Raw genomic sequence first — 13,071 nt, 5'->3', positions numbered from 1 at the left:
CATAAATCTCTAGCGGTAGTAACAGGTTAAAAATTGCCACCTGTGTTACTGTAGAGCCACCAAGGAACCAAAGTTCCAAAGTGTCACCTGGGTCACTGTAGGGCTACATGGGAACATACGTTCCTAAGTGCCACATATGTCATTGCATGGGGCATGTCTCCCTTAAAAAAAGCTTTCTGAATTAGCAAGGAAATATGAGTTTCTTTAAAAGAATTTATAAAACTGTCTCGAATTTTGTTCTACTGTACTTCGGTCATCATATCTTCATAGGTCCAAAAGTTTATTAAGAATATAATAATTGTAAAAAAAAAAAAAAAAAAAAAAAAAAAAAAAAAAAAAAAAAAAAAAAAAAAAAAAAATTAGTTAAAAAGTGAGTAAAACTATGATAACAGAAGAAAAAAAAGTCTACAATCTTCTATGATTAATATATACTCTGTCAAGCTTTAAAACATTATAAACAACAACAAACACAAGAACAACAAAAACAACGTAATTATAACAATTTGAAAAATAATATCCAACCTTTCATGACGACCAATATATGAAACGACATCGGTCACTTTGCCCAAAAACACTTCCGTATCATTTAACACCCTCTGATCATTTGCACGTTAATGCATAATGCATCAAAAGCGACGCATGTAATCTCCAGTACAGCAGGGTGGAACAAATTTGCATAACCATCGTTTCTTTTTACATAACAACCGGCCCCTTCCCTCTGACGCTTCCACAACGTACTAAAAATGGAAAGAAGATTCGTGTAAAATCTTCAATCAAAGGGGGTCACAGATTTTATGCAAAATAAACGCCCTTGCTTTAATCATGATATTCGAAGACTCGTTAGTTTCTTTGGTCGCTGCAACCTCACTATCCTTATGAGCTAAGGATGTGGTGGGGTTTGGGGAAGCCTATAGATCTATCTGTTGAGTCATCAGCAGCCATTGCCTGGCCCACCTTAGTCGTAGCATGGGCGCTGATCATATGTATATAAGGTCAGTCCCTAGGGCATTGTCCTACTCGATAGGGCAATGTCACTGTCCCTTGCCCCTGCTTTTCATGAGCGGCCTTTAAAACTTTAAACCTTTCGGGGTATTTAGTCTTTTGTGGAAAGGCACAAACAGACGGAGGATCGTTATAATACCGCTGTTACCTATATGTCTATTGTTATTTGAATTTTTTTTATTTCTCTTTTACAGTTCATCTTTTAATCAACGTTTCTTTGACGGTTTCGGTCATTTATCTATTGGAACTTTTTGTTTAGTATTTAGTATCAGACTTACCTTTCACACCGAGAGTTGTAACTTGGCTTCTAATAAAAATAATAATAACGAGAGAGAGAGAGAGAGAGAGAGAGAGAGAGAGAGAGAGAGAGAGAGAGAGAGAGAGAGAGACTAGACCGTTGAAAGGACATATCGCCATTCATCCGATTTTATTGCAATTGTTGGATAGAGTTGATTGATTCGCTTTCATTTTTTCAGCTTCATGCCCAATCCATGTGCACGGTTTCGAATGCACATCTGCTATTAGCCCTGTTATTAGTTATTGGAGTTTATTTTCCGGATAGCCTGAAGACTTTTGTACTTGTTCCGTCAAATATCACGGATGTAAGTAATTTTGCTAAAGCAGTGCGTTTATAATATTATAAGTATTGGATGCTAAATTTTATTATTAAAGATTAGGTGACAGGAAAAAGTGGTGGTAATTTTACTAAAGCAGCGCGTTTATATTATAGGTATAGGATGCTAATCTAAATTTTATTATTAAAGATTAGGTGACAGGAAAAAGTGGTGGTAATTTTACTAAAGCAGCGCGTTTATATTATAGGTATAGGATGCTAATCTAAATTTTATTATTAAAGATTAGGTGACAGGAAAAAGTGGTGGTAATTAAAAGTGAAATATGTGTCATAAATGGAAAGTATAATCATATGGATGTACACTGAGTTAATGACTTAAAATATGTTGCATACGGTAAAAAATAAATATATGATGTATACTGGGTTAATGACCAGTAAAATATGCTACAAAAAAAAATTAAATAAATATATGATGTATACACGGTTAATGACAAGTAAAATATTAGTTACAATTGGGAAAAAATTATTATAAGGATGTACACTGGGTTAATAACAAGTAAAATATGTTACATACGGAAAAAGAAATAAATATATGATGTATATTGGGTTAATGACAAGTAAAATATATGTTACATACGGGAAAAATAATTATATGGATGTACATTGGGTTACATAGAGTAAGATTACTCGACTAAATGTCAGGGTTTTATTCCATGATTAAATTAAAATGATTTCAAGAAAAATACTAACGCTAAAGTCCGCTCCGAATGCACAGTTTCGAACACACCTCAATCCCGAACGCCAGTCGAGTTGTAAACAAAGAAAGCTTTACTGAATATTACTGAATGAACCCAGATTAAATCGCAGGATATCTGGATGTTATCATTTCATATCGGGATTAAAACCCTTCAGATATATCCTAATGAAACTGCTTGTCAGCGTAAACGAACAACGAGAAAAAGAACGAAAAGTAATTCGGTGGGAATAAAAAAAAATGCTTCATTATGGTGGCCGATGCGGTAACGTCCCTGACTGGAGAACGCTAGACTGGGGTTCGAGTCCTGCTCAAACTCGTTAGTTCCTTTGGTGGCTGCAACTTCACCATCCTTATGAGCTAAGAATGGGAGGTTTAGGGGAGCCTATTGTCTGGCCCTTCTTGGTCCTAGCTTGGGTGGCGAGGGGGCTTAGGCGATCATCATATAAGTATTTGGGGCATTGTCCTGCTTGATAGAACAATGTCACTGTCTCTTGCCTCTGCCATTCATGAGCGGGCTCTAAACTTTTAAAAGGTACAAGGAAAACATTCTAATTATGCAATGATATCGCTGAGGGTTTTGAAGATGTTAACTGTGATGCTAAAAAAAGGAGAAAAAGATTGGGAAAAAAGTATCATTATCTTCGAAATATGGAGGGAACCAAATATACAAGGACTGCTGCCTAGACAGGATTTAAAATTTGACCCCCCAAAAAAAAGAAAGAAAGAAAGAAAGAAAGACTATTTCATTCTGACTAAGAGAAAAACTTTCTGGTAAAAACATTTTCTTTTTACCAACATATATGTCATTATTTTTTGACGTGAGGATGGTTATTAGTAAAATAATAATAATAATAATAATAATACAAGAAATATAAAAATTTTTAAGCATTAATGGTATGTAACCTCTCAAAGTAAGGGATGATAGTCAAAGGACAATAAACTCGATGTTTAGGTTAGTCGTCGTCCAGCACGGATCTACATTTCTTCACAACTGATAGATGAAAGGTGGTAATTGCCGTCTCTACCATTTCTAGGTGATTATAAAAAATAAAACAAGAACGAGAGAATTAGAGAAAAAAAGGTCAAGTATACTAATATATCCGGAATAACACTAAGAGACAAAAGGAGCAACATGGATACGAGAGCAAACTTAATCAGAGGATATTCTAAGATTTAAGAAAAAGAAATGGACGTGGGCAGGATATGTAATGAAGAATGACAGACAATAAAATGGGTCCCTAGATATTGCAAAAGAACCAGGAGAAGGGAGAGAAGACGATTGATTGATGAGCTATGAACAACGAAGCATTTAGAACAACGAAGCCTTTGGAACAACGAAGCCTTTAGAACAACGAAGCCTTTGCAACAACGAATCCTTTAGAATAAAGAAGCCTTTAGAACAACGAAGCCTTTAGAACAAGAAATCTCTTGCAACAACGAAGCCTTTGGAACAACGAAGCTTTTAAAATAACGAAGCCTTTGAAACAACGAAGTCTTTGCAACAATGAAGCCTTTGAAACAACGAAGCTTTTAAAATAACGAAGCCTTTGAAACAACAAAGCCTTTGCAACAATGAAGCCTTTGGAACAACGAAGCTTTTAAAATAACGAAGCCTTTGAAACAACGAAGCCTTTGCAACAATGAAGCCTTTAGAACAATGAAGCCTTTGGAACAACGAAGCCTTTGGAACAACAAAGCCTAATTGTTCACGCACTGTTCCAACGGAGTTTCCAGTGACATATTCTGACATATAGATGTGATATATTCTGACATACAGATGTGACATATTCTGGCATGCAAATGCATACCCTTGAGGACAATCATACATTACACATTTACACTTAACTTACGAACTTGTTTACATAACAGAATATTTGGGAAAAGTCACCTTGAAAATAATAAGATTGTAAATATAAGCACCTTATTTGTTGTTGTTTCTATAAGCACCTTATGTGTAAGTGTATGAAGCGACGGAGCAATTAAAGTCATCAAAGAAAGAATGTCATTGGGACTGGTGATTTTTTCATTTTAATTGGAGCTACCCCTGTTAGAGGGAGAAGGCTTATATATATATATATATATATATATATATATATATATATATATATATATATATATATATATATATATATATATATATATGTGTGTGTGTGTGTGTGTGTGTGTGTGTGTGTGTGTATGTATGTATGTATATATATAAATAAATATATATAAATATATGTATATATATACATATATATATACACATACATACAACATAAGCATATATATATATATATATATATATATATATATATATATATATATATATATATATATATACTGTAAGTGTGCGTGTGCACACGCGCGTGTGTCTGTAAGTATTGCATGTGCGCAAACAAACCCATCGATTGCATTCCTGCATCTTCCACTGATTTGCAACAAAGAGTTCGAGAGCATGACCAACAAGAACACAGCCAATACGATCCATCACCTTTCAAAGCAGCGAAGACCTTTCCCATTTAACAAAGAAGAGGATGATGATGATGCTGGTGACGTCATCACGGAGTCGTTCGCTGTGTTCTCTTTTTTTCGTGTGACGTAACAACAGCTTTTAAAGCGTTGGGTGTTACCGGTAAGCGGATTTTCTCCGTGTTATGTGACGTGGGCGGTCGAGTTGAACAACAGCGAGTGTTGTTGTTCTTTTTTTCCTGTTAGGACGCTGAATACAAAGTTGGATTAGTCTGGTATGTCGTCCCTCTGATGCCGGTATTTTTTCAGGATCGGCAGACCGAAATGGTCTTTGTGACCAACAAATTCTATATCACTTTATGGAGTGCAGAATGGAACAGACGTCGACGATGGCTCGGTTCTAGGCAAGACACTGAAATAAAAATGCGTTTTGATGGATTTGATTTCTCTTGCTTTCTGGCTCTCACTCTTACTTTCATTTTTAGGTGAAAGACTGTTATGGTTGCAAATAGAAACTAGGTCACTGATGTAGGATCTGTGTTGACAGGGAGAATTTCTCAAGTTTGTTTTCTATTTTCATCTTACTTAAAATATATCCTGATGAAAAAACCTTGATAAAATCATTCTTGTTCGTTGAACGAAAATTGTATTGATGGTGTGACGAGCCGAGAGAAGGGTTGTGACTCAAAGGCAGGAAGCAATCAACTGAATTGTATTATTAAAGAACACTCTCCTTTATATACAAAAACGCAAGGCAACAGGAAAATACATGTTCGAGAAATGACAATGTTACATAGGCGACACATAGACATGTTTGTTCTGGTTCTTTTTAGTGCGAGGGAAGAGCGCAGATACAAGCATAATATATACAAAATAATTTATGTACGATCGTGTGACACGCTTTGGTACAAAGGATTAAAACACATTACGCCAGAATCTTACAAAACCGGATATTTGAATGCTTCAGGAAATACAGAGGAGGAAAGCGAATTCAAGAGTCTAGAAGTGGAGGGAAATGCTTAATCTATTAAAAATATATTGGTAATTCGTCTATCAATACCTATTAAAATGATAATACCTAACGTATCCAATATAGGACCAAGGTACCTTCATTTTGAGTACATAAAGCAAATAGGGGAAAGTAGTTTAAAGGTATGGGGCAGTGACAATGCCCTAGCTAGCAAGACAGTGTCCTAGAGACTGATCATATAGACTTATGATCAGCGCCCAAGCTAGGACCAGAGAAAACCAGGCAATGGATGCTGATGACTCCGCACGTGTACCTATACGCTACCCCAAACCTCCCATCATTAGCTCAAAAAGATGGTGAGGTTGCAGACACTTAAGAAACTATTGAGATACAGGCAATGGATAGGGAGGATGAGCACGGGATGGACGATGGCAACTCTAAACGAACATAACATTTATTAGCCATATAACCATATATAAATAAATATTTTTTTTTATTATAGCGTTAAATCCTCATCTCTCACTGAAATAAATTGCAAATACTATAAGTAAAAGAGAAGCTGGAACACACACACACAAACATATTTTAGGGATAGTATAAGTTATACCTCGATAATGCGTATATTAACACATTATTTCCACAGACAAACATATATATACATACATATATATATATATATATATATATATATATATATATATATATATATATATATATATATATATATATATATGTATATATGTATATATATATATATATATATATATATATATATATATATATATATATATATATATATACATACATATATATATATATATATATATATATATATATATATATATATATATATATATATATATATATATATATATATATATATATACACACACACTTTCCTTTTTCCTATTCTCCTTCCTCTTTCCTACCTGAGTACTCATATTCATTAACCCAATTAAAAACGAAATAAAGCGATGCAACATCTCTTGCATATAACCGGAACCAAAGTAGCAGCAGCAAAAAAAAAAAAAAAAAAGAAAAAAAAAAATCTGGAATTTCCGGCCCCTCGTGCAAAGGCGGCAAAGGGGATTACCTCGGTGCTCGGCCGAAGCCTCGGGCGAAGGAGGAAACATATTTTCGGCCCTCGGAAAGCGAGCGGATAAACCTCGTACAAAGAAATTTGCGTAAGGCGCCGAGGCAAATGTGCTTTCAGGCGCACAGACAAGGAACGCAGACAGGGATGCAGATGTACTTTCAGGTACGCAGACAAGTAAGCAGACAGATAGGCTGATGTGCTTTCAGGAATGCATGCATTCACGCAGCGGCAGACGGGCTTTGAGGTACACATGCAAACAGAATGGCAGCCGTGCTTTCAAGGAAACACACAAACACGCAGACAGGGAGGCAGATATGCTTTTAGGCACGCAAACAGGAAAGCAGTAGTTCTTTCAACCAAGTAGACAAGCGCATATACAGTGGGGCAGACGCACTTTTAGCCACGCACGCAGACAAAAACACAATCGTACTTTCAAGGAAGCAGACAAGCACGCAGACAGGAGACCAGACGTGCTTTCAAGCACGTACGCACGCAAGCACTTAGAGAGCCAAATGAGGGAAATGATATTACATGAAAGAAGAGACCTGGAAACGTGCTAAGCTTGATTATGATAATAATGATTGTATATAATTTCTTAAATCTGAGATATATTTCAATTGTTGCTAGTCATGATTGCCAAGAGGCCCTTGAAGGATGGGAGACATCAAAGTTTGTGGGAAAACAGAGGTACGAAGAAAATTCCAAAATAAAATGAAAATAAGATCATTATTAAAACGGACCTTCATTAAAGAAAATAATTATATAGTAGAATAACATACGGGAATGAAAATAAATGCTATTTCAAGGATAGAGATGAGTAAAGTTTTGTATGAAGTTAGAATAAGTTTCAATACGTATAAGTGAACATAATTCATAAAAAAAAAATGAAAAAAGGCACATTACTTACCCTATTTATTTCTCTTTAATGAATAATTGTAGTATAGTTTCAAATTAAACAAATATAAAATGACTTCAGAGAATACAATTTGCCTTCAGACAATTATATAATACAAAATTAATACAATTTGACGTCAGGAAATAAAATTAAATAAAATAATCTTCGAGTAATACAATTTAACTAACAAGAATAAAACTGATCTCAGATAAAACCATTTGACCACAGAAAATACAATTAGAAAATCGACTTAAAATAATTGAACTTAAAGAATACTGTTTGAATACCCAGAATGCAATTTGAATTTAGAATATATAATCCGACATCTAGAAAGAAAATTTAAGGCCAGAAAAATCTATAATCTTGGGCCATAAGGCCCCGGCACTGGTGCCAGGGAGGCCATTCCAGTTCTATTTGCAAATGAGGGAAAATCCAGTAGTGGCAATATGAAGTTAAAGTTGAAGAAGCTGAACAGCATAATGGAAGAAAGGCAGCAAGATTGAGTGATAGTGAAAGGCTAAAAGGTGAGTGGAACTGTGTGTCCAAAAGGACACTGCAAAGATCTTTGAGCAATGCTAAGATTGCACAGCTTGAGGCGTACTGTTGGCACTACTCTCTACGGAAGACCTAAGAGAAGGTTTATTAATCTCGTTTACCAGGCGTTGCATATCTCCTCCTGCTTTCGTTTTTTCTAACTTTAAAAGCCTGACCCATTCTTTTGCCTGGTTTCATTTATTCTTAGATAATAATAATAATAATAATAATAATAATAATAATAATAATAATAATAATAATCATAATAATAATATAAATAATAATAATAATAATAATAATAATAATAATATAGATAATGATGATAATAATAATAATGAAGAAGAAGAAGAAGAAGACGCTAATGATGATATAGAAAAAAAGAGGAACACCACGAAGAAAATCACGAATAACGACAAAAATAATAGTAATAACAGGAAAGAAATTCCACACCAATATATTTGTAATAATGCAACAAACTGCATAAACCCATTTGATAAGTCACACGGTATAAATAATTCTAAAAACAGAATGATAAATACGTTCAATATGAATAAAATAAGAATTAAAACTCCTATTAAAAAAAGTATTCACGAGTCGATAAATAATTTACTTAAAAACATATTTAGATATATAGAAAAAATTCAATTGTAAATACAGTATATGAAAAAGAAAACTTATCTATGTAAATATACTATGATGTAAATAGGTTAAAAATTGAAACATGGTAAATATGTATTTCAAATTAAAAGATAAAAAAAAATAATTCTAAACGTACTCTAGCGAGGCATAACACCATTTCCCAAAATACTGATTGAACGTACTCCCTAGCCGGGCATAACGCCCTTACCCGAGATACTGGTTGAACGTACTCCCTCGCCGGGCATAACGCCCTTACCCGAGATACTGGTTGAACGTACTCCCTCGCCGGGCATAACCCCCTCTCCCACGATACTGGCTGAACGTACTCTCTCGCCGGGCATAACCCCCTCTCTCTCCCGCGATACTGGCCGAACGTACTCCCTCGCCGGGCATAACCCCCTCTCTCTCCCGCGATACTGGCCGAACGTACTCCCTCGCCGGGCATAACCCCCTCTCTCTCCCGCAATACTGGCTGAACGTAGTCTCCCGAAATACTGGCTGAACGTACTCCCTACACGGGCATAACCCCCTCTCCCGAAATACTGGTTAAACGTACTCTCTAGCCGGGCATAACACCCTCTCCCGAAATACTGGTTAAACATACTCTCTAGCTACTGGTTGAACATACTCCCTCGCCGGGCAAAACTCCCTCTCCCGCGATACTGGCTGAACGTACTCCCTCGCCGGGCATAACCCCATCTCCCGCGATACTGGCTGAACGTACTCCCTCGCCAGACATAACCCCCTCTCCCGCGATACTGGCTGAACGTACTCCCTCGCCGGGCATAACCCCCTCTCCCGCGATACTGGCCGAATGTACTCCCTCGCCAGGCATAACCCCCTCTCTCTCCCGCGATACTGGCTGAACGTAGTCTCCCGAAATACTGGCTGAACGTACTCTCTAGCCGGGCATAACCCCCTCTCCCGAAATACTGGTTAAACGTACTCTCTAGCCGGGCATAACACCCTCTCCCGAAATACTGGTTAAACGTACTTTCTAGCTACTAGTTGAACGTACTCCCTCGCCGGGCATAACCCCCTCTCCCGCGATACTGGCTGAACGTACTCCCTCGCCGGGCATAACCCCCTCTCCCGCGATACTGGCCGAACGTACTCCCTCGCCGGGCATAACCCCCTCTCCCGCGATACTGGCTGAACGTACTCCCTCGCCGGGCATAACCCCCTCTCCCGCGATACTGGCCGAACGTACTCCCTCGCCGGGCATAACCCCCTCTCTCTCCCGCAATACTGGCTGAACGTAGTCTCCCGAAATACTGGCTGAACGTAATCCCTAGCCGGGCATAACCCCCTCTCCCGAAATACTGGTTAAACGTACTCTCTAGCCGGGTATAACACCCTCTCCCGAAATACTGGTTAAACGTGCTCTCTAGCTACTGGCTGAACGTACTCCCTCGCCGGGTATAACCCCCTCTCCCGCGATACTGGCTGAACGTACTCCCTCGCCGGGCATAACCCCCTCTCCCGCGATACTGGCTGAACGTACTCCCTCGCCGGGCATAACCCCCTCTCCCGCGATACTGGCTGAACGTACTCCCTCGCCGGGCATAACTCCCCTCTCCCGCGATACTGGCTGAACGTACTCCCTCTCCGGGCATATCCCCCTCTCCCGCGATACTGGCTGAACGTACTCCCTCGCCGGGCATAACCCCCTCTCCCGCGATACTGGCTGAACGTACTCCCTCGCCGGGCATAACCCCCTCTCCCGCGATACTGGCTGAACGTACTCCCTCGCCGGGCATAACCCCCTCTCCCGCGATACTGGCTGAACGTACTCCCTCGCCGGGCATAACCCCCTCTCCCGCGATACTGGCTGAACGTACTCCCTCGCCTGGCATAACCCCCTCTCCCGCGATACTGGCTGAACGTACTCCCTCGCCGGGCATAACACCCTCTCCCGCGATACTGGCTGAACGTACTCCCTAGCCGGGCATAACCCCCTCTCTCGAAATACTGGTTAAACGTACTCTCTAGCTACTGGTTGAACGTACTCTCTAGCCGGGCATAACGCCCTCTCCCGAAATACTGGTTGAACATACTCCCTAGCCGGGCATAACCCCCTCTCCCGAAATACTGGTTGAACGTACTCCCTAGCCGGGCATAACCCCCTCTCCCGAAATACTGGTTGAACGTACTCCCTAGCCGGGCATAACACCCTCTCCCGAAATACTGGTTAAACGTACTCCCTAGCCGGGCATAACACCCTCTCCCGAAATACTGGTTAAACGTACTCCCTAGCCGGGCATAACACCCTCTCCCGAAATACTGGTTAAACGTACTCCCTAGCCGGGCATAACACCCTCTCCCGAAATACTGGTTAAACGTACTCCCTAGCCGGGCATAACACCCTCTCCCGAAATACTGGTTAAGCCCTCTCCCGAAATACTGGTTAAACATACTCTCTAGCCGGGCATAACACCATTTCTTGAAATACTGGTTAAACGTACTCCCTAGCCGGGCATAACCCCATTTCCCGAAATACTGGTTAAACGTACTCCCTAGTCGGGCATAACCCCATTTCCCGAAATACTGGTTGAACGTACTCCCTAGCCGGGCATAACCCCATTTCCCGAAATACTGGTTGAACGTACTCCCTAGCCGGGGCATAACCCCCTTTCCCGAGACACTGGTTGAACGTACTCCCTAGCCGGGGCATAACCCCCTTTCCCGAGACACTGGTTGAACGTACTCCCTAGCCGGGGCATAACCCCCTTTCCCGAGACACTGGTTGAACGTACTCCCTAGCCGGGGCATAACCCCCTTTCCCGAGACACTGGTTGAACGTACTCCCTAGCCGGGGCATAACCCCCTTTCCCGAGACACTGGTTGAACGTACTCCCTAGCCGGGCATAACCCCATTTCCCGAGACACTGGTTAAACGTACTCCCTAGCCGGGCATAACCCCATTTCCCGAAATACTGGTTAAACGTACTCCCTAGCCGGGCATAACCCCATTTCCCGAAATACTCATAACCCCATTTCCCGAAATACTGGTTGAACGTACTCCCTAGCCGGGGCATAACCCCCTTTCCCGAGACACTGGTTGAACGTACTCCCTAGCCGGGGCATAACCCCCTTTCCCGAGACACTGGTTGAACGTACTCCCTAGCCGGGGCATAACCCCCTTTTCCCGAGACACTGGTTGAACGTACTCCCTAGCCGGGGCATAACCCCCTTTTCCCGAGACACTGGTTGAATGTACTCCCTAGCCAGGCATAACCCCATTTCCCGAGACACTGGTTAAACGTACTCCCTAGCCAGGCATAACCCCATTTCCCGAAATACTGGTTAAACGTACTCCCTAGCCAGGCATAACCCCCTCTCCCGAAATACTGGTTAAACGTACTCCCTAGCCGGGCATAACCCCCTCTCCCGAAATACTGGTTGAACGTACTCCCTAGCCGGGCATAACACCCTCTCCCGAAATACTGGTTAAACGTACTCCCTAGCCGGGCATAACACCCTCTCCCGAAATACTGGTTAAACGTACTCCCTAGCCGGGCATAACACCCTCTCCCGAAATACTGGTTAAACGTACTCCCTAGCCGGGCATAACACCCTCTCCCGAAATACTGGTTAAGCCCTCTCCCGAAATACTGGTTAAACATACTCTCTAGCCGGGCATAACACCATTTCTTGAAATACTGGTTAAACGTACTCCCTAGCCGGGCATAACCCCATTTCCCGAAATACTGGTTAAACGTACTCCCTAGCCGGGCATAACCCCATTTCCCGAAATACTGGTTAAACGTACTCCCTAGCCGGGCATAACCCCATTTCCCGAAATACTGGTTGAACGTACTCCCCAGCCGGGGCATAACCCCCTTTCCCGAGACACTGGTTGAACGTACTCCCTAGCCAGGCATAACCCCATTTCCCGAAATACTGGTTAAACGTTCTCTCTAACCAGGTATAACACCATTTCCCGAAATACTGGTTAAACGTACTCTCTAGCCAGGCATAACACTCATTCCCAAAATACTGGTTTATCTATCCCCCGAAAGAATTTTTCCCTCGTAATCGAATCACCAGATCCCAAAACGAAATGCTTGATCGTTTATAAGTACCTTATGATCAAAAGGAATATTAATGACATTTATATTAATGATATTAATGGCCTTAATGACATTAATTT

At 40.4% G+C, this 13,071-nt stretch overlaps 2 protein-coding genes across 2 annotated transcripts; both read right to left on the bottom strand.

The window, feature by feature from the left end:
• Positions 1-10,910: 10,910 nt before the first annotated feature.
• On the bottom strand, positions 10,911-11,543 carry LOC137623403 (uncharacterized). The gene has a single exon (XM_068354239.1). It carries the CDS (start codon positions 11,541-11,543, stop codon positions 10,911-10,913), a length of 633 nt encoding a protein of 210 aa, XP_068210340.1.
• Positions 11,544-12,091: 548 nt separating this feature from the next.
• Positions 12,092-12,754, bottom strand: LOC137623402 (uncharacterized). The gene has a single exon (XM_068354238.1). It carries the CDS (start codon positions 12,752-12,754, stop codon positions 12,092-12,094), a length of 663 nt encoding a protein of 220 aa, XP_068210339.1.
• Positions 12,755-13,071: the final 317 nt, after the last annotated feature.

The sequence above is a fragment of the Palaemon carinicauda genome, chromosome 30 (assembly GCF_036898095.1).
Source record: "Palaemon carinicauda isolate YSFRI2023 chromosome 30, ASM3689809v2, whole genome shotgun sequence".
Lineage (NCBI taxonomy): Eukaryota > Metazoa > Arthropoda > Malacostraca > Decapoda > Palaemonidae > Palaemon > Palaemon carinicauda.
Note: the sequence above shows the minus strand (reverse complement) of the source record. Positions and strands in the feature narration are given on the sequence as shown.

Bases quoted from the DNA above. Each gene is read 5' to 3' on its own strand.
- LOC137623403 (XM_068354239.1), bottom strand. From the start codon at position 11,543: ATGCCCCGGCTAGGGAGTACGTTCAACCAGTATTTCGGGAAATGGGGT.
- LOC137623402 (XM_068354238.1), bottom strand. From the start codon at position 12,754: ATGCCCCGGCTGGGGAGTACGTTCAACCAGTATTTCGGGAAATGGGGT.